The sequence below is a fragment of the Gallus gallus genome, chromosome 2, assembly GCF_016699485.2.
Source record: "Gallus gallus isolate bGalGal1 chromosome 2, bGalGal1.mat.broiler.GRCg7b, whole genome shotgun sequence".
Classification (NCBI taxonomy): domain Eukaryota; kingdom Metazoa; phylum Chordata; class Aves; order Galliformes; family Phasianidae; genus Gallus; species Gallus gallus.
Window position 1 is genome coordinate 114924841 of NC_052533.1, and position 27995 is coordinate 114952835.

The 27995-nt window shown below is 43.0% G+C and overlaps 1 protein-coding gene across 8 annotated transcripts in view; it reads left to right on the plus strand.

The window, feature by feature from the left end:
• Window positions 1–27995, plus strand: part of SGK3 (serum/glucocorticoid regulated kinase family, member 3) — a 56767-nt gene that overhangs the window by 13425 nt on the left and 15347 nt on the right. For 3 of the 8 annotated variants that reach the window (XM_040677529.2, NM_001030940.2, XM_040677522.2), the window contains 4 exons: window positions 15723–15928; window positions 19862–19945; window positions 21297–21369; window positions 23937–24012. In XM_040677529.2, the coding sequence (XP_040533463.1) occupies window positions 15851–15928; window positions 19862–19945; window positions 21297–21369; window positions 23937–24012 (311 nt within the window). In that variant the 5' untranslated portion in view covers window positions 15723–15850. Of the gene's footprint in view, window positions 1–8663; window positions 9010–11389; window positions 15209–15722; window positions 17395–17553; window positions 17703–19861; window positions 19946–21296; window positions 21370–23936; window positions 24013–27995 lie in introns of those variants that run through there. The other 5 variants (XM_015282742.4, XM_046919667.1, XM_040677512.2 and 2 more) reach the window with 5 other exon arrangements.

Sequence of the window (27995 nt, forward strand, 5' to 3'; positions counted from 1 at the left end):
TAACCTACCATACCTTTCCTTGTTCCCTCTGTTCTTTACCACCCAACGCCGTAATAGCTAACATCCAAAAAACTGCTGACCTGAAAGATTAAATACTGACATCTGCCCTTTAAAGACTTCATTATGAAACAGTGGTCTTGGGTTAACATTGAGATTAGGGGGATTTACATAACTTTTAGTTGTGTTTCATACTCAGGTCTAGTTTTTCTCAAGATGAGCAATATATATTTAACTGGTTCCACTACATTGCCACGTTATTTCCTAAGAAAAGAAAGATGTATTGTTTAAGTAGATTCCAAAAGTTGATAATCTGTCCTCTGCCCTAGTTTGTTCTTGGACATCATCTTACATTGTATTGGTTTTACCTGGTATAAGAGGACAAGACATACACATCTCTATAGAAATCTATCACTTCAAAGTTCAGACTCATGTAAACACATAAAACATTGACCAAAAAAACTGTGAGGACTGAAGAAGGGAGTGCTTGGAGACCAAACAAACAAACAAGCAAACAAAAACCAAGCCAGATTCCATAGTTAGTAGGTGGAAATATATATTCTCTGTGGATTGGTAATAGGCTGGGCATCAGGCAAACATGAGGAAATGGCTAGATAAACATGTAAACAAAGCAAGGACAGAAAATAATAAACTTCTGCAAAATTTTCCTTTGATCTCTCTCCTTTTTGGACAGAGATGCAGCTTCCGACTTTGGTAGAGGGGCTTTTAAATTGTTGCTCTCAGTTTTCTGCTCTAGAATTGGCATGGATCAGTGCTATAGCAGAATGCATGCATCTTTTGACGTAAACAATTTGTTGGAGATATTAATAGAATAGTAAATCCAAATCTGATCTATTCTGTAAATCTTCGGTTGCCTTTAAAGTGCTGCTATTTTGGAAAAAGGCTGTGAGGAAATGAAAATAGGAAAACAGCTGTCAAATGAGAAGACCAGTGATACATCCTTCCTTCCATCAGCGTAAAGCTTCTGAACCCTCCCGTCTCTGTGCTTATTTCCTAAGGCTTAATACACCAGGAACTGAGAGCAGCTGGAGAACGGAGACTCGAAGTGAACTTTCCCCATCTCTTGCCAACTAGTGAAGATACTGACTGTGGTGAAGAGGGTGGAAAGGCAGATAGGAGAAAAAAAAAAAAACACCCACCCTTGTTTAATTTCATTTGAATAGAATACTTGGACAGATGAACAACCAGTAAATAGTTTGAAAAAGCAAATATAGTGGTTGTGTTCTCGCTCATCTCTATGATTTGGGGAAGAATTCTTGACATTCTGGATAGACCCCACCTACATAACGTTGTGTGCCAAAGCATTTGTTTACCAAAGCGTGTTTGTTCACCCAAGCCTGTATTTGCAATTCTAGTTGAACGTGCTGTAGCTGGGATTCAGGAGGCTGAATTAAGAAACATCCATACAAAATTACTACTTTGAGAGGTTTTTTTATTATACTTAGCTTAGCTTTAGCATACCTTCCCGCACATACTGCTCAGATCTTGGGCATACTCAGCTAGCTGACCTGTTTTATGAAACTGTTTTTATAAGCTGAATACCAAAGAGTCTAAGTTAAGAACAAAGGCAGGTCTTATCGTACTGTGAGTTGGGAGGAGGTTTTTTTTTTTAGCAACTAGCACTGATACTTCAAGAGGTATATTGGATAACTTCAGCTTCAAAGCATTTAACAGCACAGTAATTGATTACTGTGATGTATGCAGATCTCTTCAAGCTTGCCCCAGATCTTGCTAGCACATACCGCAGGCTGTGTATTTGACACATGAAGAACTTAATTTGCATGTCTCTGTAAAGCAACCTGTTGTCTTTGGTATTTTGTTATACGTGGTTGGTAGGTGTTTTTTTACTTGGTTTTGTTTTTGTAGAACTCTACAGGACTTAAAGTCAGGTCCAGTGCACTTCTTTTCCTTGTATACATGGAGCCTATGTAAAACCTGTGCAAAACTTCCATGTAAGCAAATCATAGAATCATAGAATCGCTAAGGTTGGAAAAGACCCACAGGATCATCCAGTCCAACCATTCGCCCTTCACCAATGGTTCTCGCTAAACCATGTCCCTCAACACAACATCCAAACGCTCTTTGAACACCACCAGGCTCGGTGACTCCACCACCTCTCTGAGCAGCCCATTCCAGTGCCTGACCACCCTTTCAGAGAAGTAGTATTTCCTAATGTCCAGCCTGAACCTTCCCTGGCGCAGCTTGAAGCCATTCCCTCTAGTCCTATCACTAGTCACGTGAGAGAAGAGGCTGACCCCCAGCTCACTACAACCTCCCTTCAGGTAGTTATAGAGAGCAATAACGTCTCCCCTGAGCCTCCTCTTCTCTAGACTGAACAATCCCAGCTCCTTCAGCCGCTCTTCATAAGGCCTGTGCTCTCACCAGCTTTGTCACCCTCCTCTGGACATGCTCCAGGGCCTCAATGTCTTTCTTACAGTGAGGGGCCCAAAACTGGACACAGTACTCGAGGTGCGGCCTCACCAGTGCTGAGTATAGGGGGACAATTACTTCCCTGTTCCTGCTGGCCACACTAAATGCCTCAAGGCAGTATTGACAATGTGCGTCTCTAAGATGACGGAAAGCTAAAGTAAATTAGGCCATATGTGGTTGGGTGTGATGATGTTAAGAGTCTTTTCCAACCCAAGCGATCCATGTCTCTAACTGGAGTTCGATATTTGTGCTGTTATCCTCCTGCTGATAGCTGAATTTGTCTGTAGAGGTCTTGTTTGGGTACCTGTTCTGCACTGCTCTCTTCAGTGAGTGAGGGTAGCAAAAGAGATCCGATCCCAGAGGGCTATTTTGATACTGCTGAGTATATTTAGATACTGGTATATGTCCGTGTACCCATGGTTAGCAGGGCTCTGTCTGGGTTGTCTGCTGGTAAGTAAGTGAGCAGGGTGTGCACAGGGGGCTTTGAGTCTGAAGCAAGCATTGTTGGGCAGCTTCATGCACTGCACTGCTCACTTGAAGTGCTTTGTGTTGCAAGTAAATTTTAGAAACTAATCATTAGAGTTGTTTGTGTTATAGCAGAATACACTGTTCAGCTTGCCTCAACTGAAAAAGTAGTCCAAAGATGCTGCAATAATAATACATTCTGGTTATGTTTGAGGAGGTCTATGCAGAGCACAAGGAGAGGAAAATGAGTGCTCGTATCTTAAGGGCAGATATGGTATTGCACTGGCTGATAATTGCTGTTTATCTTGAAATCCCACCATACATTTATGCAGTTTCTGCCCCAAACTGCTCGCCTATATCAAACTGCCCAGAGGTCTGTTAGTTATAACACTATGTTGTAGAAAAAGAGTGAATTTTCCTAAGTGGATTCATAAAAATATACTCGGGATTTTGGTCATACAACGGAATACAAAAAACTGGAACTCTTGTATAAAAGGATAAAAAGGATAACTTATGGCCTTATTTGTCCCCATATTTTCATTTTATTTTCCATCCTTTAAAATCCTGTCTAATGCTTGTGACAGTAACTTGATTTGCATGTATCTATGTTCTCTAATAATAGTTTATGTGGATAAAATGTGAAGCTGATTATGGTATGGTGCGGATTATAGGTTGGCATCAGGCTCGTGAGGTACCTTTCCTAGTGGAATGAATCCTGCAGGTTTCCTCCCCCACCACTCAGCCCACTGTGTTGCATTTTCTGCAACCAGTATTTCTCCACAGTGTGGTGATAGCTGCTAAGCTCATAAACTCCCTTTTCTATGGGGGATTTGCCCATAGTTGTTGGCTGAAACAGATTCCTTCTCGTTTTGAAGGGCTATATGGAATGTAACTGAACTTGAAGCGTACGAGGAACAGCCACGTACCCTGGCTTGTATGCAGCTCTGAATATGGTGATCACTGCCTTTCGGGGAATTAAAATTCCTTAAAGCTCAGTAAGATCTGAAACTCAAAACTGGCTTTTGGTGGGGGAAGGGAGACACCCTTAGGTCAAGTCTCTCTTGCTTTGTGAGGAATGAGGGCGACTTTTGGACTAAGATGAAACCTGTAAAAAGTGCCACGTGTCCAATTTTTCTCCAGAGAGGTTTCCTCTCCCCTTACTAGAGGTGATACCAGGACAGCACGTGAGCTGTTTGCATTGATTTTGGAGCATACAAGTAAGAGTGGCCATTCAATCCAGACTACAGATGTTTAGAAGTCCCACAGAGATCCACTGAACATTCAAAGTGATGCTATTGCTTCTAGGAAGGACCAGGCATACTCTATATGCACTGCACCATTGATAAATGTGAATGTCAAGGCACTGAGGATGCCACTGAACTCTTTGTTACAGGACCTTTGCATGTGACTGAGAGCAGATGCTGTTTTCTGCAGCTACTTTTGCTCACAGAAACAGTGGGCTGTTGGCAGTGTCATCCAGGGGTGTAAAGGCACTGCTGAAGAGAATGAGAGCTTCACATATTTTTAACAAAACACGTAATTACTCTGAAGAGCACTGGCAGGCAGTTTCCTTTTCCAAGTTAGGCAACAGCATCCGTGGCATACACGTTCTCCTAACTCACTTTTGTTATCTATCACTCAGCCACGCTTGTTTTTCTTTATTAGTGACACTGCTGTTTTTGGCACAATGCTTGCTTGTGTACTTGTGTACCAGCATTCATTTCTATTATGTGCGTCACTTGATTTAATCCTTTTTTTTTTTTCCTTCTTTTTAAGCTTCTGTGAATAATTTCTTTCATCTAGTGCTGCTGTCATCACTCCTTTGGTCCATGTTATGCATACTCTGTGATGCTTGGGAAATGATGCAATTTAGTATTGTTTTTCTGCAGTTATCCATCGCCTTGTTTAGCGGTGTTTGTTACACTAAGTGTGCTTCCCTTCTGGTTTGGATCTCCAGCAGCCTCTGTGCCCCACAACACTCTTCTTGTAATGCAGGGATCATTTTTGTGCCTGGAGCTCTGGAAAACCGTGTCAGCTCACTGTGAATGTCATGAAGGACTGGGAAGTCTCCTTTCCTTGCAAGTTTTTAGCTTTGTTGAGGTAATACTGACTCTTTCAGTAGTTCTCACTGAGGCGGCTTGTGTTAGTTTTGGTTGGTGAGTTGGTTTCTCTGGGAGCAGAGACTGAAGCATATTACTACAAATCAGTCTCTTAAGTATCCATTCGATTCCTCCAAACTGAAAGACTGCCTGTAATCTGAAGACATTTTGTGGTTGATTAATATGAAAAAAAAGGAGGAAAAAAACATATCTCCTACAGAGCTCAAGTAAAACTGAACTATTGTTCAGACTCCCCCAATAAGTACAGGCACGCAACTATGAAAATGAGTTAAATGAAAGCTATTAATATGCATACATCCATTAAGTGTTACAAAACCAGCTTCAGTAAAGAACAGTTACCTGGTGACACTCTTGCTTGCACATGCACTGTGGAGTGTAAGCCAGTCTTCTTTTCCATAGTCACTTTCCCACTGAGGGAGTTTTCTTATTTGATTTTATCCTCGACAGCCTATGCTTTCTGGTGATCTTGTGTACCTAGGGAGTCTCTCAAAAGATTGTTGTCTTCAGTAGGTGAGTCTTGGGTGTCAGATTTTGCAGCACTGTGTGCCTGGTCCCAACCAGCCCGGTCCCAAGCCTCTTAAAAGTCCAGTCCCTAAGCAAGCACTGAGGATGGATATGGATTAATCAGGTGAATCCAAACCAGAGGGTGGGAAGCAGAGTGAGTGTAACTGGTAAGCACTGAGTATAGAATGATGGAAAAAGACAGGTATCTATCTGTCTTCATATGTTTTATAGGGTCTTCATGGCAGTCAGAATCCTGGGTAGCTGGAGGTAGCTCGAGGGTTTTTTTTTGTTTTGTTTTGTTGTTGGGTTTGGTTTTTTGTTTGTTTTCTTTGTTTGTTTTTTATGGCTTGGGTTGGAAGGGACCCCAAGGGTCAAGTTCCAACGCCCATGCCACAGGCAGGGCCACCAACCTCCAGATCTAGTACTAGACCAGAACCCTAAACTGGGGTTCTTGCATTAAAATCATTTGGCAAATGCAAATGGCCAATGATTGCTTCCTGAGAGACGTCTAGGTTTGGGGCTTTATAGGCTAAAGTCTAACAGTAATTACTTAAAAGCGGGCTTTATGGCAGGGTTACATTTATGCCTTTTGATGGGCTTTATATAGACCTGAATTTGGTTTAATTGGAGCTGTTGGTATGCAAGATATCATCGCAGAAAAGTTTGATTTCAGACATTAGCTCAACCTAGTGTCCAAACCTGACTATTAATTGCCCTTCCTAGGGGCAAGGAGTTTGTGTTACCAGCGAGCATAAGGCGTAGGACAGCAAGCTGGGTGGGAAAATGTTTGAAGCTGACAGTGAGATGCTTATTTCAAGGTGTTAGTCAATTGACCCACAATGTTTTAACAGTAATAAAAAATACTGAACTCCACTTCTCCCGTAATTGTGCTTGTTGTGTAAATATTTTAATATTTATCAAAGTACCACAGCATATACATATGGAACAGTGCTTATTAACAAAGGTTGTGGCTGTGTTTAAACAAGTTTTCTGCATTCCTGTTTGTCTTTGTCTTACAGCGTCTTTATTTATATTGCCTGTTTTAGACCTCCGATAAAACTAGACTTCTGATCTTTGGTCAGTGACAGATTTTCATATCAGTTCAGGCACATTTTAAAAGCAGCTTTTACTTTACACTTACTAGTTCATATTGTAGAGCTACCTGTCACTGCCCAGTCACTGCCATTCTTCAACAGAGACTTTATACGGTTCGAAAGAAGCACAGCTCATAGGTTTGTAACATTCCTCAGAAGCCCGGTACTGCAAAGCAATTGGTGGAGATTCATTGTGTATATTGCTTGCCAGGGAAACATACATTGGGAATGCTAGGGAGATCCCGTGGATAAAAACACCAGAATGGGTGCTGACTTGTAAGTTCACTTAAAGGCAAGCTTAGCTCTGTGGTTTTGTGCCACCAGCTATCCCAAAACAAATTGTCATTAGAGTACTCAACTTTAAAAGCTCATCAAAGAAATCTATAAATTAGGGCTGTTTTAAATCTCAGGGTCTTAGAAGTGTTTTGTACAATGTGATGCAATATATAGCTACATTTGCTGTGGAATTCATTCTGGCAAACTGCAGTTTAAGGATACATACCACATTGCTGCTCTGTAATTACTTAGGCTGAGCCCAGCTCCGTAGTGAGAGCAACCACAGCATATATACATTAGATTAAACAGATGACAGAGCAGTCTTCAAGAGTTTTCAGCTGCGAGGAAGGACAAATTTACCTCTTCATTCAGAGCTTTAGGGCTCAGACTGTGTGGTCAGGTGGGCACAGTTAAACTACCCCTGGGACAGGGTCCTCTGCTCTCCCACCCTGAGGCCCTCTACTGTAAATCAGTATGGCTCCATTCAGTGGCCCTGCTGATGAGTGAATGATTAACCAAAACCTATCAACTGGATGGGGAGATGGGCACTGCTAAATGACTTGAGAACAACTCCTGCATACAGATTAACTGATTAAATTATTCGCCAGTGAGTTACTTGTACTGACAGAAGTTCAAAGCCTTCTCTTCTGGATCAGAACAAGATGTACCAGCACAGTTTCATTACAAACTCTCCGTGAGTGCAAGGCAGATACCTCAACAGAAGGCAGATACCTCAACAGAGGGCTGTTGCCACCATGCAGTGTCCCCAGGTCTAGCAGTGCCCGCCCCACGCTATGAAATCCCCAAACTGGGTAAGGGCAGGCTAAGAAGGGAGACTTCCTCACGCCCTCCTGGGAGGACTGTGCTAAAATGGCAGGCTGCGATCCAGTTGACTTGCAGCCCGTGTGCGCGCAGTCACAGCGCTCACCCGAACGCTGACGTATTTCAAACTGTGCCAGGCTGCTGTGCTGGTTGGTGTGCAGAGAGCTCTTGGACAACTGTCAGCACGTGACGGTGTGATTGTGTAGAAAGTCTCGCAGCAGGACTGCTCAGAAACCGGATCTCCTCGCTTGGGGTTCGCCAGGGACGTGCCGATACCTGTGACTGCGTCAAGGAACTTCGTCGTGTCTCGTCAGGCCTACGTGTGAGCCCTGTGAAGACATGCTTGCAGAACGCAGGGCTTTTCCGCCAAGCGCCATCACAACAGTTTGCTGAGGAGGACTGCTGGGTGTTGGGGCAGCTGGGCGCAGTGCTGTGCGTTCCCACTCGCTCACTGCAGAGACTACAGCTTGTGTGTGTCACACAGCTGATGACCCTTCATGGTTAGAGGCTGCATGTGTAGAAGCTCCACGAGCACAGGTGTCCCTGCGGACTCCTGGCAGCCCTGAACACATAGGCCTGTTCAATAGATTGGAAGCAATGCTGCCGCTGAAACAGATTTTTTCTGGAACACGTGTTTTTATTAACTTCCTTATGGCCACAGTCCGCTCTGAAAAACCTTACCGAGTCCGACGCTGTAGCCAAAGCACTGCAACCTACCCTCCGCTTCCTCGGGCTACAGCAGCGCTTCCCCGCCGCCCGCCTCGAGCTAAGTCCAGGCCCGTCCCCGGAGGCTGGGGGCCGCGCTGGCCGCCGGGCAGCCCCGCCCGGGCCGCGTCCCGGCGCCGCGGGGGCGGAGGGGAGCGGCCGTGGGCGGGCAGGGGGCGGCCCGCCTCTCTCCGCCGCCCGGGCGGTCCCTCCCGCGCTGCCCGGGGCCGGGAGCGGGGCGAGCGGTGCTCTCCTGCCCGCGGCCGGCGCGAGGGCGCACGTGAGGGCCGTGCGGGCTGCGGGGGCCGGGCGCGGGGCTCGGCGCTGCGCTGCGGCAGCCGCCCGTCCCAGGTGGAGCCGTCCCTCCTCCGCTTCGTTTCTGTTAGTTATTTCTTTTTTTTTTTTCTTTTTTTTTTTTTCCTCCGCCGTTGGAACCGAAATCGCGCTCGTGTTGCGTCTCTGTGTTTCGCCTGCGGCATTCCTGAAGCGGGCGTGAGGCGGAGGGAAGCGAAGCGCTGCCTGGAGAGCCAGCCGAGAGCCGCGGTACCCCCGAGGCTGAGAACGAGCCCGGGAAGGTGAGCAGCTGGCGGCGGAGGGCTCCCTGCCCCCGGGCCGGGCGGTTCTGACTCCGTGGCGCTGCCCGTGCCGTGGCGGCGCTCCGGGGAGCGGAGTTCGGGCCGGGCGCTGCTGCGCGTCAGGTGGCGGCGGGCCGGGGGCTCCGCGTACCCGTGAGGGCTGTCGTTGCCGGGAGGTTAATGACGGGGCGGTCGTAACGTGCGAAGGCTGCGGCCGTCCTGACAGCTCGCCTGCTTGTTTCGATATACTGATGCGAATGCGCCTTCTGCAGCAGCTGTTAGAAATGTTGAGCTGCTCCGCTTCTGTCCCGCTAACGGGCCCTGAGGGATCGTGCGAGTACCGCGGAGCTGCTGCTGTGTAACGGCCTTCGTGCACGGGCACGGCGTGCCCACAGCCGCGCTCAGGGGTGAGGCTGACTCCGTAAGGCTGCTGGCATTTCATTCTTTTAATACATTAATTAAAAAAAAAAGGCATCCCTACAGCTGCTCCCGTGGATTTTCAGTCTAGGGATCTAAATATAGTTCTGGTGTCAGCTTTTTTTTCCTCAAGTGCTCACCTGCACATCGATGCCTCTGATGACTGCAACACGGATCAGTGATGAGGAGGGGAGGTGTGTGTGGAGGAGTGCCTTCCCAGAGGCATTGGAGGGTTGAGGGAAATAATGTTCCAAGCTCTTGGAAAGCGTTTTGGAAAGTTCCCTGTTCATGTTGTCAGGGCGGTCTCCATGCGTGGCATTTGCAGTAACTCAGAGGTAGGGAGCAGACCCCTCTATTCCTCTGAAGACATTTAGGGGTGCTCGTGTGGGTACACATGTTGAACTTCATGAGCGGTGCTGTTTTACCACCGTGACCCTTCAAGGCCGAAGCATCCCCTGTGGTTACGGGGTGATGATGAATTGCCTTAAAATTGTTTTCCAACCTTAATTTCTCCCTTTGATTGTAAATTACAGCCTCGCCACATCTGATGTTACTGCACCGAGCTCTGTTATACATGCATAAACCAGTGTGCTCTGAGTCTGTGCACTCACCCAATTAGAACACCTTAACTCTCTGTGCAGTTCCAGAACACGTGAGGTCAGTGTGTGTGTTTACTTGTAGGAGTGTGTAAACTGTCCTTGCAAAATGGGTGTAAAATGCTAGGGGTAGTTGCACTCGTAGCATGAGGAATCCAACGGTTGTGAACTGGGTGCGTAATTTAGGTAGTGCTAAAAGCTCTTTCTCCCATGTCTTTCATTATTCTGCTGCTTTAAACTGTTGCCTTTTCCCCATCCCACAGCCGTGTGTTTCTGGGCAGTTGTGAGCTCTGCTCGGAACCATGGCTCAGGTTTGCATCCTTCATTATTTTTTAGATCCCGATACGTTCTGTTGTGCAGATTTTTTGCCAGTTTTAGTACATAAACCCCAGTAATTTTCTCCGTGCTGGATGGACATTAACAAGATAAATCTTAAACAGAGGTGAATCCGGATCTATTTGTGTAGTGAAACAGGAACAGTTGGGGACTTCTGTTCAAGGTCATGTAAAAAAAAAAAAAGCAGAGGGCAGTACATCTGGAACTGAAATTTGGGTTTCTCCAGCTTAATCTGCTGCGAAAGGGGCGACATGAGGCTGGGATTATTTGCTGTGTGTTTACTGAAGCCTGACTGCCCTCTTATGTAGAACCGAACAAGTTGCAAGCGGCTGCTGTCGGTGTGTGCAAGACTTCTGGGAAGCAGCTCGTGGTGCTGCTGCTGCACCTTCTGGTCTGCACTGTCCTTAGGCATCTGCCCTTAGCTCTAATTGGACCCGCTGCGTAGGGAGGCTGAGGAAGCATGCCAAAAATATGCAGGTAGCATGGGTAATGCAAGCTCGGGTCTTGCTTGGTCTGCTCCTGCTGTAAGTCAGTCACTACCTGAGACGCTGTGACCTTTCTGGAAACTGTAGACTCAGGCTAAAGATTAAATTAGTATAAACCCCATGTGCAGATTAGAAGCCGTCTTTTATTGGCGGTAGTTGTGCTTAGGCCCATTTTATTACTCAGGGATTGCTTACCACAGCAAAGGACCTGCATTCTGTCATGTAATAAACAGGAATGCAAATAGATCCAGTCTGAGCCACAAATCCTATGTTCTATGTAGAATATGTATTATATATATATTATGCACTGTATATTTATAAATGTAAGTATAAATATGTATTCGTATGTGTAAGGTACGTCTATTAACTTACTGGAGTTTATTTTGGGAGGTGGGGCCGAAAGAAGGGATGTTCTTTACTGCAGTAGGGTGGTGGGAAGTGGTAGAGACTGAAGAAGAAAGTTACTGCTTTCATTCCCTTGGTTCACTTTTCAGTTCACTGCTTCTTTCTACTTGTAGAAAAGAACAGCAGGTAGAATTGGACTTTGCCCAGATGGCTGTGGAGTAGTGGTTTGCTCTTCATGCTGGTGCTACTGAGGATTTTTCACAAGCAGGGTAGGTGGTGGATGTGTAAACAGGGACCAGCCTTTCTTTCCTTCATACCAATGGCTGATTTAAATGAGGGTTTGAAGATAAGACAGGGTTTGGACAGAATGTTTTGGTTAGTGTTCTCCTTTTTCATCACCTCTAATTTCTGGAGGTCTGCACTGGTATTCAGTGTTTTCATACCGAAATGGTATGTGTGTGGTATGTGAAAGAGTAGCCTGTGTGCGGCCTGTTTCCTTCAGAACTGGATTATTCAACAGCTTCTAGGCGTCTATCTCTCCTTAGAGAAGAACAGTGATTTGTGTTTTGCTTTTGAATCTTCTTTCGTGACTCCTACAGTCCCTGTCTTTCCTCCCCCCATTTCTGCATTGGATCGTGGATAGCTTGTATCTCATTTTCTGGTGGCGAATGATTGGGTCACTCCTTTTCGTCATACAGAGCAGAGAACAAGTTGGCTTTCTCAAAGGATCCTTAATGTCCTGTGATACATCAAGTCAATATCAAGGCATTTGTGGAGAAGGCTGAGGAAGTGATGAAAAGTGTGCTGGAGGTGGCGCTCTCTAAAGTAAGAGGACATCAAGTAATGTCTATAGCCAATAATAGGACTCTCTCCCGTGTCTTTTTTTCTGGTTTCTCATAAGTTTGTTCCGTAGCTGGAAATGCACTCAGGTGGGATTTTCAGCAGCTGGTTTTACTCGTGGCTCAGTCCTAGAGTAACTTCTTCCAGGTGGATTATTAGAGTGTAGGGGAAATGCCTGTTCTGTTCTGGTAGGTGGGTATGGATCCTGGTGAGTCTTCTAATTATGCTTGCAGAAAGACTGGCTTTTGGGCTTTTTGACCGTTCTCTCTGCTTCCCTTGTGTGAATATAATAGCTGATTTATTCCAGCCTTAGTCAGAGGCATTTAGGGCAATTTGACTACAGCTTTGAAGGCAGCGGGTGCTTCCTAACCTAGTCATGGTAGAGGTTGAGTCATGAACTCAAAGAGTGAGGGTCTTTGGTTGTGCACTGTTATCGTCTTCAGGTTATTCTCATTCAGAAAAAGAAAACAGTCCGATTAGACTTCAGAAATATTTTATAATAGGTTTGGAGCCTACCTTACATAGAAAGGAGTTGAGAGGAGGTTGCTGTATTGTCACTAAACTCCATGGTGTTTGCTTGTTGCATGTAACTGTCACGAGGTTGCACAAAGTGGTATTTTTGAGGCATTCAGAAAATTCTTCGTTTGTGTGTCTAGACCTATATAAGGTCATGTTGAGTCAGTTTTGCTATTGCCACACTCTTCAGCAGAGGCAAGAGTCAACTTGAAATTTGGCATTGTTGTGGCTTCCTACAGGAAACAGTGAAAATGTTGCTTGCTGCTGGACAGCCGCAGTGGAGAGAATGGAAGTGGAGCTGTTGGTTAGGCTTGAAACTTTGCCAGGAGGATGTGTGACTTCTGCTCTTCCCTTGTCTATCTGGCTGTGCCTTCCCTTGTTCCAGCCCTCGATACTGCAGTGACTTGATAGTTTTAGCTCATCACAGTTGTTTTTAACAGCACTGATTTCAGTGTAAATGCCCTGCATGATCTGCGTGCTCTTTATCTAGTGCCCAAGTATGATTTTAGGGTATTTCTTTTACAGACTATTCTTTATTATTTTAAAAAGCTCCTCCTCCTTTCTGCTTCTTGCCAGCAGAGGCAGGCTTTGCTTGTTCTTAGCTACAGAAAAACTATAACCAGAGGCAGAGACTTCCCCCGACAGTGTCTATTGCATTCACCCATATCTGGCAACCTTTAAAACACTGAGGTTTGTGCTTTTGGAGCTGTGTGTGAGAATGGTGTCTCTTTGCTCCTCGTTACTTTCATGTAGTTATCACTGCACTGCTGGTTTTACCTACCACTAGAAGTTCAGCATGAGAAAGGTTTAGGTAAATCTGTCCCTACTTCTGCAGGCAGACCTGCAGTTCTGAAAGTTCTTCAGAGCTAATGTGCTCATGACAAATAGAATTTAAAGAAAGCTCTGATATTCTGGAGTGTAATGGCCCAACTGATAATGCATTTATTCCAACCTTGGCAATCCCACGTAGCTTTGGTGACCCAGGCACAACTCAGAGGAGATGCCTCAGGGAAATAAACGAATCCCAGCTGGGGACCTTTCAGGTAGCTTAAAGAAAGAAACACGAACGTTGCAGTTTCAACTTGTCAGATGATTTATTTTTCTTTTCTCCCCAGCAAGATGAATAAACTCTTCCTGAATTAATCTGGGTGACACTTCCTCCTTTTGTTTCCCTTAGAACTTTGAGCTTCAGATCTGGAATAAAGCTCGCTCTGCTAAGTAATGTTCTTTGTGCTCCGGCTTTTAATCCGTAGTACTACTTGTGTAGTGGTGGAACTGTGGCACCGAGAATCAAAGGTGAAAGGGATCGGAGAGGTGCAGCCTGTATTGTGGGAGTGAATGCATGCGTGTTAGGAGTGAATGTCGGTTTACAAGAGGAGAAAGACATTGAATGATATTAGTCAGGGAACTCTTAGTTCTTGTTAAAGCTTTGTTGTTTCCTTTATGCGATGAGCGGGAAGGCCGTTCTTGACGCTGTATCTGAAGTGGCTGAAGATTGACATAAGTGTTTAGTGAAGTGTAAGCTTAGCAAAATGCTGACTGAAAGCAGCGCCCATTGACTATTTTAGTGGGCTTCTTAGTAGGGAAGAAGAGCACGGTTAACCTTTAGATCTTAAAAACAGTGTGTGGAAATGGGTGAAGAATCTTAAGGAAGTGTTAGCGTGAAAAGGGAACTGCACCTTGTTGTAATAAGGGTTTTAACAGTGGTTTGCCAAAGGAATGGAGAAACCAAGTTGAAGCTTCAGGTCGGTAACTGTGATGTAGCCCAATAAAAAGGGGAAGGAAAAAAGCTCAACCCTAAAATTGCCAGATCAGTGAAGGGCAGAACTTGAGCTGACTGCAGATGTAACAAAAAGTAATTCTCTGGTTATGTTGCAGTATGGGTGATCGCTGACTCAGCTGTGATTACAGTAGTTTCAAACACTCCTTTTTGTTTAAAGTCACCGTATCGAACTTCCAAAATTATTTTAAATTACTACAGGAGGAATAATAGTGTGAAAGTTTGACTCAGGGAGATGTTCTGGCTTTTGAGAACAAGCGAATAGCCGACTGGCTGTGATTAGCAGGGTATTGAGAGCATCTTTTCACTGAATTCCAGGGGCTTCAGCCTGCTTGCCAACATAAATATGGGTGTCTCTCTAACAGCAGAATTACCTCAGATTAGCTTGTGTTTTTGAAAGTTTATGGTATGAAATACACAGTCCGCTTTAATACCTCCCTCTTTTAAGAAAACAGGGAGTTAAATGTTGAACTGGGCGCTCCTTTTTCCTCTGGGTGTTTTGAAGAGAACAGCGGCCTCCTCTTACTAAAATAAGACCCAGGACTTCTCTCATGTCTGTAACTCTGACACGCAGTGCTCTAGGAGCTGAGCCGCGCTCACTGACAACACACTTCAGATGGCTGTGCGGGCCTGAACAGGGGCTGTAGGTATTTCAGTGGTGTTCTCCGGCACTCCTGAAGTTCCTGTTACTTGAAGTGTGGCCTGGTAAGCAATTGGCTTGCACTCACTGCCAGGTGGGGAGAGTGTTCCTCCCTCTGTAGGGGAACATCCAGTTAGCACCAAGTGCTCTGGTCTTTTGCCTTTCTCGACTTCTGCAAGGAAGTGAATTGCTCTGCCAATGGGATCAGACACCTCACTGCTCTGCTAAGCACAGACTGTGCCAGGTAGAGGGTAGATATTCAGGCACATGATGCTACCTGTGCCCTCCCAAATTCACATGAAAAAATTTTCTCATGTCATCTTTGATCTCTGACGTGATAATTAAATCCACTCAGCATGTTCTGGCAAATCTGAAATGCCTTCTGGTACAGCCACATGCAGTTGAAAACACTTGGTTTTGAAAGAAACCCTTCTGAACCTAACATCAGTGGCTTTTCTCAGCTGATGCCTAGTTGTTATTTCTCTTGGTTCTGTCTTCATTTCTTCAAGTGGACCCCAAATCTATTTCCAGAATGCATAAAGGGGGCTTTTGTGTTGCACTCAAGTCCTCAGAGAATATGAGTGATTTCAGTGAACTGACAAAGGGCCAAAGGCTTGAAAACTTGCAAAATCTTGTGTATGTCTGTGTACATGCATAGTAAAGCGTATTTCCTGTGAGGAAGAGTTCTTGTCGCACAGGTTTTAGCACTGCAAGCTAAGTGTTCTTGACTCAGTTTTCTTTTTTGTGTTCACTTTAAGGTTACATGATGGAATTCACGTTTTCTCAAGAAGAGTTGCGTATCTTAGATCAATACCGTTGAAGATACCTTCTGATTGCAACACCCCAAGCACAGTCCTGTAACGAATTTGCTGGAAGAACGCATACAATGGATCTCAAAGAAAGCTGCCCAAGTGTTAGCATTCCCAGCTCGGATGAACACAGGGAGAAGAAAAAAAGGTTTACTGTAAGTACATGAGTACAAGCATTGTAGGCAAATGTGTAGGTTATTAATACTTGGAAGTGGTACTTGTTTTCAGTAGCGAGCTTGTTTCTATTTTCAACAGGTTTACAGAAATCTGTTCACTTGCTCTTGTGAGTACTGGCCATAGTCCAGTGTGAGAAGCTGTGAATGTTTTACAGTGCTTAACTACTTTCTGTGAAAACAATTTGACTTTGCGAATTTCTGATGCTCCCCCTCCACCCACCCCCAAATAGCAATGTTTTCTCTTACAAAATGTGGAAGTTTTCAAATCTGAGTATAACATTTTAATGCCAAATCAAATTAAAATTTGGCGTTCTACGTGATTTAATTTTAATGAAAACATTTATTTTGTATAGGAATAAAGTATGTTTATGAAATTGCCATTTTTTTGTAGGTATGACATTATGATATTTTGTGTGTAAAAGAAAAATCATAAGCCACCATATTTTTGAAAGATCATTTCTCAGTCTTCCTTCCTGTTTTCTGATTGTAGTGCTTATGAGTTTTTTCCTATCCTGTTCCCATTTCCACTCCTTGTCATTCCCTTCCCTTTCTTTTTTGGTCTCCCAGTTTGACCTTCTTTGTGGAAATAGTCTTCCCATTCTGTGGGGAAATCCTTGCAGATTGAAAAACAAAGTTTTGTGCACTTGTCTGTGTTTGTATACAAAGGCAGAGTAATAATCCTTCATTTAAAAAGCCCAGACTGTTTCACTGCTCTTGTGCAACTTCCTCTAAGCTTGTTCTGTCTCTCTCTCTCTCTCTGAATTAGTCACTCCTCAGAAGTGGAGTGTAAATACACTTAGACTCAACTGCTGCCTGAAGAATACAACTAAAAAAGATTTACTTAATTATTTGTATTCCTTTTTTCCCCCCACCCCCCCTCCCGTTTTCAGAGAAGAATGATACTCAGTTCTTCGGGTATGTCAGAGTGTAATTTGAGGCATAAATGTGCTGGTAAAAGGAACAAGAGAACATTACTAATACTTCAAATGTGTGTGAAACTCAAATGAGCAAATAAAAATAAAAGCTTAAACTTGAGCAAAGCAAGTTTGTTCTATTGCCTCAGCACTGGCAGTCCTGCTGTTAAAAAGTCTCAGCGTGGTACAGCTGTGGAACATACTAACATTTAGATTTCCATTTCATTTTGCCTAAATATCTTTGTGACAGCCTTAGCTACTCAAAGACGCTTTATCTGGGCATGCCCTTTAGAAAGTGCTACCAGCAATAGTAGGAAGCATCAGAAATTGGGTGTAGGGAGGAGGAGGAAAAAAAAAATCCAGCCCAGCTGTGCTGTGTGGAGGTGTGCCTTGTCTTGGCATTTTCAGCTTTCTGTATCAAGCAATAATGAGCAGTGTGACAACAGCCACTTTCAACAACCAAGCTTTTGACTCTTGCCTTGTGTGCTGTGGGATTTGATGACAGAAGTGAGGGTCATGCTCAACTTTGTGGTAGGAACACTGAATTCCAGAGCGTGTCCGTCAGTGCTTTCACTTTGCCTCCTCTTTTGTAGCTGTGTTGTAATGACTGGAGCCTGTCAGTTCTGCTTTTGGACGGGAGCGAGAGGGGTGGGGGGGAACATTTAGTTCTGAGCAGCTTTGTGGTAGGTCATAGTTGACTGCTTCTCATGGCAATGTCTGTACAAAATGCCTAAGGAGGGAAAAAAGCCTTGGGGGGGAAAGAAAATGTTGAAATGACAAAGGCTAGGGAAGACTTTGAGTGACTACTTTGTATAAACTTTATCACTTCATCAATTACGGTATGTATCATTGCTGCTTCTGTTAAGAGACTATTCCAGAATCTTACTGATCTGAATAGAAGTGATAAATTGTAGCTCAAACCTTGCAGTGGTTCCCTTCATGTTGGCTCAGAGAGGGTGCAAGTATGAGCACTGACTAGCTCTCATGCTTACTCTAACTGAAGCATTTTTAGAAACAATCACACCTCTGTAGAATCCTTATTCTGACAAGTAAATAAGTCAGGCTTCTCAGTTTTGTCTTTGGAAATGAGCTCTTAGTTCTTCCTGAGCACCTGCGCAACCTTTTAATTGAACGTTCTGTTTGTTTTTTGAGAAATACTACTTGTATTTGATATGTTTATTACCTTCTCTGGGGGTTGAAGTGGGGGTGGGAGCTAATAATAATTTCATGTTTGCATTTTTATTTTTTATGTTCAGGCCATGATATTTTTCTGCTTCCACTTAATTCCTGGCACCCAGCCTCTTTGTATATCCACTCTAGGTCACTGTCATGCCTTTTTTCCTGAAGATTCAACATTCGTTTTCTTTTTAAAAAGTGCCAAAATACTTATTCTGGGCCACATGTAGCCTATGTTAATTGCTATTCTGTCCTTGCTTTATAATGGCCTGCTTTCTTTTGCTTTTCCCCCTGTGTTATTTAGTGGCTACAGCTTAATTGTATTTCCTGACCGCTTCTGTTGTCTCCTCCAGTCATAGTACAGACTTGCTAAGAAATAATCATTTTTCTGATGAAATCTGGAACATTTCTCAGATTTGTAACATGTAATAAGGTCCGTTTTCGTGGAGACTGTGGGCTTTTATTTATTTATTTATTTATAACTGTAGTTAGTTTCCTTACTTTCCCAATGCTTGCTCTCTTGAAATTGGAAGATGTATATCCTACCATTGCTCTTATTTTTAATACAAGTCTGGGAGCGTAAGCTACCAAAGCCAGAACTGAAACCTTTTGATTTCAACAATTTCTTCCATGAGAAAATCACATTGAGAAATAGCTGGGTCCTGTCCAGTCTGGGACGACAGTTTGCAATGATGGTTGTGATGGTGATGTTTTCAGGAGTTTTGTTTTGTCTTGTGTTTTTTAATTTATTTTTTTGAAAGTATTGCTTGTCTACAGATTACAGGGCTTGGATGGATCTTTTCTGTTTTCTAGGGGTTGCTTAAGACAAGTTTTGCTTTAGGCTTAATTCAGTTTGAAAACATTATTATCTGAGTAACTCTAGATGGGTGATGGTTGGTTGGTTTGTTTTTCTTTCCTCTTGCCTTTCTAGAAGCAGTCAGGATAAGTGTAGCTGTAGTAGTAGTAGTAGAGCCCAAAGGCATGAAGACATAGGGTAAGCTGTTGATGCAGAACAGAAGGGGAGGAAGCCACCAGGGCATCAGCCCAGTTTTCTAGGTGAGGAATTAGCAGCCTGCTGCACCTGTTTCTTTGTATGTCCATCTTCTCCTTGAAGGAAATGTGGGCTCTTTCTGGAAATGCAAGAAGATGGGGAAGGAAGATGAACTGCTTGCTTAGGAGGGAAAGGTCTTACTAAGAGATAGGAGATCCGGCTGTCAAGTAGGTTTATGAGTCCAGGGATCCACAGTTTGCCTGGTTACTAGAGCCCTCTGATGTCATGGGATTTGAATTTTGCAGCAGGTTCCAACTACTCCTCCCTTGACCCCAGAAACTGCATTTCGACCACAGCAACATTTTTTTCACCTTGAAGAATTCATAGAATCATAGAATGATTTCAGTTGAATTTAGAATTGTCCAGGTTCCCAACCATCTGCAAGGATCCTGACTATAATATGCATTCAAGACATTGGAAGGAATTGTTCTCTTTATACCTGTCTTCCGTATGCGTTTTCTCCCCTAGTTTCAATGAAGGCAGTCTTCAGTGTTTGAATGCTTTACTTCCTTGATATTTGATATTAGCTTTTTCTTTTCAGGCACCAGGTAAGCAAAAGTCATTTCTGAAAACAGCCAGACTTTCTTGATTGCTCTTCTAATCGTTTGCATTGTTGATTGATGTTTGTGACTACTGTAAGAAATACATAGCTCAGCCAGCATGTTTACACAATAAATTTAACAAGCTGGCCTTATTTTCACCCAAGGATTAAACGTGGGAGATTTTCTGAAACTTTGCTGTTGACATTAACTCGTATTTATGTTATTGTAGGTTTACAAAGTGTTGGTCTCGGTTGGCAGAAATGAGTGGTTTGTCTTCAGACGGTATGCAGAGTTTGATAAGCTCTACAATACGGTAAGCAAAAGGCAGGTTACGGCATTGTGCCAGGATAACACAGAGTAACACTTGTTTCCAGTGTTAAGGTTTCTGTTAATGCCCTCACTGAGGAGTTTGAGTCAACATTCAGTAACTGTAGGAGCCTGTTCATAGAAATTGATGGGTTTTTTTTGTTTGTTTTTTTAACTTTGATTTGTTTGAATTTTAAACTCAAAATCGGTTCCTTTGCCAAGGATCATTATGTTGTGAGAGAAATCTCCAATTAACCAATTGTCAAAACATGCAAAGTGTGTATTTCTATATGGGATTGGTTGGATGGTCACAGCCAAGGGATTGTAGTTGATGCTTTATATCCAGGTGAAGGCCAGTGACAAGTGTCATCCTTCAGGGTCTGTCTTGGAACCAGTGCTATTCAGCATCTTTATCAATGACATAGACAGTGGGATCAAGTGTGCCCTCAGCAAGTTTGCTGATTCAAACTGAGTGGTGCAGCTGATGCAATGGAAGGAAGGGATGGCATCCAGAGGGACCATGAGAACCTAATGAGATTCAGCAAGGCCAAGTGCGAGGTGCGGCACTTGGGTCAGGGCAATCCCATATATGTAGATGGACTGGAAGAAGAACCCCTTGAGATAGCCCTTTCAAGAAGGACATGGGATCCTGGTGGACAAAAAGCTGGACTTAAGCCAGCAGTGTGCAGCCCAGAAGGCCAACTGTATCCTGGTTAGCAGGGCAAGGGAGGTGATTATCCCCCTCTACTCTGCCTTTGGGAGGCCCTGTCTAGAGTACTATGTCCAGGCCTGAGTTTCCCAACACAAGAAAGAGGTTGAGCTGTTGGATCAGGTCCAGAGGAAGGCCACTAAGATGATCAGAGGGCTGGAGCACCTCTCTTATGAAGGAAGGGTGAGGAAACTGGGCTTATTCAGCTTGGAGAAGAGAAGGCTCAGAGGAGACCACATTGTTGCCTTCCAGCACTTGAGGGGGAGCTATAGACAGGAGAGAAACAGACTTTTTACACTGTCTGATGAAGATAGGACAAGACAGAACAGTTTAAAACTAAAAGAGAGGAGTTAGATTAGATAATTAGGAGGAAACGTTGTACTCAAAGGGTGGTGAGGCACCGGAACAGGCTGTCCAGAGAAGCTGCGAATGCTCCATCCCTGAAGGTATTCAAGGCCAGGTTGGACAGGGCCCTGGGCAGCCTGAGCTGGTGGGTGGCAGCCCTGGCCATAGCAGGTAGGTTGGACCTAGATGATCTTTAATGTCCCGTCCAACCCAATCCATTCTGTGGTTCTGTAATTATGGTTTTGATGGTAAAAATCACAGCAAAAGTCTAAGCGTGGTTTCATTTTATGTGTTATATTTTCAGCTAAAGAAGCAATTTCCCACTATGAACCTGAAGATTCCAGCTAAAAGAATATTTGGAGATAATTTTGATCCCGGCAAGTTACTGTCTTGTTTCTTGTTTTGTCAGTGTCTTTGTTTGAGACTTGATCTGTTGCAGCATACAGGAAGCTATCTTAGATGAGTATTTCAGCAATCCTCAAACCAGTGACTAAACCAAAGGTTAGTCATACTTGAGTAAAGAGCAGGAACTAGCGTGGGTAGGTATTCTTCCTTGTGATTTTGAACAAACTGTTGCTTAATTGCATGATACCTCTTTTGTACTGAGTGCTACAGTTCCTCCCGGCCGTGTCGCATTCAGGACTGTGAGAGATTCTAACTGTCAGACATAAAAACAAAATCCAAATCACAGGCTCTTCTAAACACGTGCCTTTTGGACTTTTTATTTGCTTTGTGTGACTTTTCTTCCTTCTAAAAGTTTGAGCAACAAAGGAATTTATCCTTCAAGGCTTTTGAACTTCATATCTAAATGCATTTTCTTGCACAGTTTAGATGAAAACGGAATTCTTCCTGTTGTTGTTACATTTCTGGAAGCCTGTTTGATAAGATCACTGTGTGATCCAATTAGGACTGATTGGTTCCATTAATATCAAAATATTAATGGAAAATCACTTTTAAAAGTGCAGTGAATCAATGTAAGTGGCACCATGGGTGAGTAAATACAAAGGCACGTGGACAGGCTAGGCCTTTGCTCTGTGTGTTTATACCCTTAATTCAGACCCTTTTACTGAGGGATTTTCCTGATGGTCATTGGTAACCTCCCTCTACTGGTTTGGTGATTCGATCAGTCTAAGTTTGTAGTTTCACCTCCTCCTGCACATGTTTAAAGGTTTAATATTCTTTTTTTTTTTTTGCTGAAGTACCAGTGGATCCAGAGATGCTGACCTTCTTGGCATGTGTTTGGTTTAAGACAAAGGCTTTTCTCTGTTGTCTTCCTCTGAAGAAGACTTCTTGTTTGATTTTGTCTTCTTTCATTTTCTCCAAGCTTGGGACGTCAGAGCTGGCTGTAGACCTAGTAATATCATGCTTTCTGGTCTTCTGTACAGCCATGTGCACTATTGGTTTTTTTGGATTCAGATTTAGGAAACTGGATTTTAAATGGTGGGGGGGGGGAGGGAAAACTAAAACTTTATTGAAATTATGTATGTAAAACACAATCCTCAGACTTACTTTAAATTTCCATCAAATATTCTGTAATCCTGGAAGCATGAGAAAATAGTTCTTAAGATTTGTCTTGCTGCAGGGCAGGGTGATGCTCATTTAATAATTCTTGATCTTAATGCCAATTTACTAAAACTTTGATGCAGTGTTTCTGCTTTCTTCTGAAATGAGGTATATTCTGCAGCTTTGGAAAGGTATTTTAATTTTGTTGGTTTGTTCCTGCATGTGCAGTGTGGGCATTCAGCACTGTACTGGTGCACTGTAGTCATAACCATAGTAGAGTGAAACTGAAATATGCCTTTCCCAAAGTCTACTAGAAATACTATCATAACATACATGATCATCTAAAGCCTCAGTTTTTATTGTCATCTAGGTTATTTCAAAATTAATCCAATTGTAACTTTAAAAACCGAGCAGAGGGAAATAATAGAAACCAGTCAGAAGGCAGGGCAAAAAAAATGACAGCATGTATTTGAGTGGATTTGATGCAGATGTTTTTTTCTTCAACAGTGTGGAAAGGTTTCTAGTCTTAGAGTGGCTGACTGCATTCAGCATCACGGAAGTAGCTGATGCTGGTGACTCACATAAAATCTTCATGCAAATTCACCCTCCTGTTTTGGGGGATTATTTAACACCCTAATTCAGGTTTAGGTATTATGTTGCTGAAACAATGTATGTATTGTTCTTAATAATTAAAATTCTCAAGTTTTTTTTTTTTTCCAAGTATTTTAAGTAAGCTGCTCATGGCAGAAAATGTCGTTAGAATACTTTAGGAGTGTGTGCACATTAATTTTTAGCAGAAAAAGACTTTTTGTGATTGATACAAGTGATGAAAGATGGGATTTGTTCTGTGACTTTTCCTCTTTCAAGTCCCTTGCGTATCTTTCCATACTGCTTAAAAAAACTATGAAGATTCTGAGGGTTTATTTATTTAACATTAGGGATTATGTCCAAGGTGGGAAGAGAAGTATTTTGCCTAATTATTTTTAGTGGTTACATCTGAGCGCTTGCTGGATGGTTGTGCAACTTTCCCATTTCCATTTGTTATGGAAATGTGCTGCTTGGTGGGACTGTTCATGTAAAAACATGATTTGTGTGACAGTTTTGCCTGTGGCTTTTTTCCAAGAGAAATCAGGACCTGGAGGGCTCACCCATGCAAAGAAGGCTGCAGGAGTTAGCGCGCCGTGGTTGCACATCGCTCTTGAAGTGCTTTAAAATCCACCTGTCCTATCATATTTTAAAGTAGCATTGCAGAGGAACCGAAATGTCTTCTCTCACCTCACCTGAGTGTTCTTAAAGTTGTGATTTTCATATGTTGAACCAATCCTGTTCTCACTTTGCTCTTTTTAACTGTTATCCATCAAAATCCTAAAATATCCTAAACTTGAAAATAAGTCTCTTTTGTTAGCTGACTGATCATTCCTAATAAATCTTCTTTTTTCAGATTTTATTAAACAGAGAAGAGCAGGACTGAACGAATTCATTCAAAACTTAGTTAGACAGCCAGAGCTATGCAACCAGTAAGTAGTTTCATTTCTGTTTTATAGGGACTGTGTTAAAGGTTGTGAGGTGTCAAGTATAAAATTGTGAATTAAGTACTTCTGACTAGAAAATTTATTTTACCTGTCAGTACTTTTAAGTTTAATAAATAATCTTTAATATGATTGTTCTTCCAAGAAAATACAGAGGCTGAAGAACAGTATAAAATGTTTTTATTTTCTCAGAACTGATCTAGAAATAGTCTTGCAATTAGCTGATATTAATGCAAGGGGTGCAGGTTCCCATGTGAACTCTCTTCTTCTAGGGCAGATGTTTGTTCTGTTGACAGCTCTACTGTTTGAGAACTCCTGTTGCCCTTGTAGGAGTGACTGCCTGCATCCTTTTTTGGTCTTGTTTAACATCTTCAGTGGTGACCTGGATGAAGGGATAGAGTGCATCCTCAGCAAATCTGCTGATGATATACAACTGAGAGGAGTGGCTGATAAACCAGAAGGCTGTGCTGCCATCCGGGGTGATCTGAAGAGTTGGGCAGAGGGGAACCTGGTGATGTTCAACAAGGGCAAGTTAGGGACTGACCTTCTGGAAAGGAGCTCTGCAGGGAGGGACTTGGGTGTCCTGGTGGGCAACACGTTGGCCATGAGCCAGCAGTGTGCCCTTGTGGTAGCCAAGAAGGCCAATGGCATCCTGGGGTGCATTAAAAAGTGTGGCCAGCAGGTTGAGAGACGTGATCCTTCCCCTCTGCTCTGCTCTGGTGAGGCCTCACCTGGAGTGCTGTGTCCAGTTCTGGGCTCCCTAGTTCAAAAAAGACAGGGAGCTTCTAGAGAGAGTCCAGTGGAGGGCCACAAAGATGATGAGGGGCCTGGATTATCTCCTGTGTGAGGAAAGGCTGAGGAAGCTGGGACTGTTTAGCCTGGAGAAGAGAAGGCTGAGGGGGAATCTTGTCAATGCCTATAAATATCTAAAGGGTGGAAGTGAAGTGGATGTGGCCAGGCTCTTTTCAGTGGTGTGCAGTGACAGGACAAGGGGCCGTGGGTGCAAACTGGTACACGTAAGGTTCCATGCAAACATGAGGAAGAACTTCATCGTAAGGGTGACAGAGCACTGGAACACGCTGCCCAGAGGGATTGTGGAGTCTCCTCTAGAGATATTCAGAACACATCTGGATGTGTTCCTGTGCAATCTATTGTATGGAACCTACATTTAGCAGAGGGGTTGGAGTAGATGATCCCCAGAGCTCCCATCCAACCCCCACAATCCTGCAATTTTTCTTAGAGCAGTTCATGCGTGTACTCCAGAACTTGTTTTAAGCACGTTAACCAGGTAGCTTGGTCACCTTCTTTTGGTGACTTGGGACTTGTCTGAAATACGTGAATAAGGCTCCATGCTAACTCTTCTGTCAGAAGACCTGCATATGTGATAAGCTCCATCAGTGGGGCAGTGATACGGTGGTGATCAATTATAAACAGCTCCTCTGTGTTACAAGTTTGGAGGAGTCCACTTGTGTGAACTGATTCTGAGGGTAAACCTCAGTTTTCTTTCAGTTTCAGTCTAGACTTAATCAGTTTAAGATAAAGCCATGCAGCTTTCTGCATTGCTGGAATTAGTAAATCAGTAACGTTCTATTTTTGGCTTTAGCTCTGAGTTTCTTTATTACATGTGCTTTGTTTAATTATCCTATCAGTACAACCCATGAAACTGTCCGTTTCCCACAGGAAAAAAATACCAGAGAATATTGCTGCAGTTTGAAGTCTGCAGTCAGATTTTATTTTCCAATGAGCGAACTATGTAATGTTGATTAAGTTGAAGTATGTACTTCCTTTCTTCTTTGGAAGAAAAAGAATGACATGTATACGTTCATTGTGATGAGTGGAAAAAACTTTGGAACAAAGGCTTTATGGCGAAATAGTTTTCCACTAAAGGAAATACTGTGAGTTTTGTAGTCATAGCATTGATGTTCTCTGGGAAAGAATAGAAAACACTGCAGAATAACTAAGTGTTGAAAGCTAATCTGTTTTGTTAAATTATTGAAAAGATTCAGATCTTCTTTTTTTTAATTTAGCAAAACTCTCCTGGTCAGTATGTCCAAATACCAAATGTTGTCTCAAAACATTTTGTGTTAGTTCTCCAAAGATAAAGCCGTGCTTCTGTATGCATCACAGATTACAAGAAATCATGTTAATAATTACGTAATCTGTTGCCTTCTCTACGTGCCAATAAATATGAGCAGTAAAGAAATACCAGAAGTTGATGACTTTGGGTGCCTTGGCACAACCTGCTAGAAACTACTTCAGGAGTATGCAGTGACTGAGTCTTTACAGGTGGCCCATATACACATTTAAACTGTTTTGCTTTCATAATATCAAATTTATTAGGTAAAATAACTCACAGAAATGTAGTAATGTACGAGGAAGTCTTAGGGGGCTGTATGTTCTCGGAGACATGTAAGGAAGCTCATCTTCCACTAAACCTTTTAGCATTAAAACAGGTATTGAGATTTTACACTTCTTAAGTCCTGCCTGGGAGAACTGTTCCAGGAAGAACTGAAGTGTGATTCGTGGCGGCTTCTCGTTTCTGGAAGGAAAGGCGCTTGAATGTCTGAATTGAAAAACACTAATGTCAGATGCAGTGTGTCCATGATGGTAATAGCTACATTATTCCCTGAAACACGTAACTCTGTGCCATGTTTTGTTTTTCTTTCAGTGGACTTTGTTCTTGGGTCTTGTTTGTTAGATAGCATATCAAAACCAAACATTTCTGCTCAATAATAAACCTGACAAAAACCTGAAGTCCTCTGGAGTTAATAAAGAGACCCTGTAGTGGCTGGTGAAGGGTTTTCTTGCAGTCCCTGTCAGGTGGGGTACTGGGCTGGGTGAATCTTTGTCTTAGGCTGCACTGGGAATTGCATGGGCCAGCTTCGAGCTGCATTTGCTTAGCTGACCATATTTGTTGGATAACTTGCTCTTGTGGGTAGAATGCAGAGCATGCAAAACAAACAAAATCTCAAGGGGATGGAGATCTGATGATGCCTCTCCTTTGATGAGTGCTGTCCTGGATAGGAGCCGGTGATTCGTTAATGAAGAGCACTATTTTGTGTAAGAAAGATAGCAGCATTTCACATTTTTTAAAAGGGTGTGTGGCTTATATGTTAAACTGAAAAGACCATGGAGTATACTTTAAACATTTAGGTTCTGTCAGTGCCAATTAATTTTACCATCGTGTTTCAAAGTTTGCAACTTTTTGAGCTTACGTCTCTCCTCACTTTTTGTATGGCTTGCATGTGTTTATGTGGGAAGGCTAACACAGAAGTACTGCCACTGAGGGGACCATATTTAGGAGTAGTTTGGGACCCCTTTGTGGATTTCAGAGGTAATGTATAAACAGAATGTATCCAGTCCATCATAGAAGTCCAGGGAAAAACAGCTTATTGGTAAAAAATAGACAGTGTGCATGGAACATCCCACCTACGCTGTTTTCTTTATCCATTTAATTTGATATGTGAGGTTATTTTAGGAGCAGTTTCAATGTATTTTAAAATCCTTTGAATTAACGCGACACCCGAGCTAATGGGCCCACTGCAACCTTGGCGAAGAAGTGGATCCATTCAACTTTACTTTAATCACCACTTCTTTTGCAGTCCTCCACAGCTGCTGAAATTACAGATGTGAACAACGTAACATTGATCAGTTGTGCCTCTGGCTGCTCCATATTGCAGAAATTGCTGAATACCCCAAAACTGTTCAGCAGCCTTTCCCCGTGAACTGATTTTTTTTGTGTTCTGAATTCACTCATGGACAAAGTTACTATAGTAACTATTTGAGATGTATTGCAACATACCTACTTAATCAGCCGGTTGTCCAAAATAATGAATGTGGAGAGGTAATGAAGATCAGGTTTTGGAACTCCATGTCTAGTGAAAAATGTTAACTGTAACTTTGTTTTCTTCATTTTATGATAACCAGAGGTTCTGAAACTTAAATTGTTGTCTTGTAGATCAGCATTACTG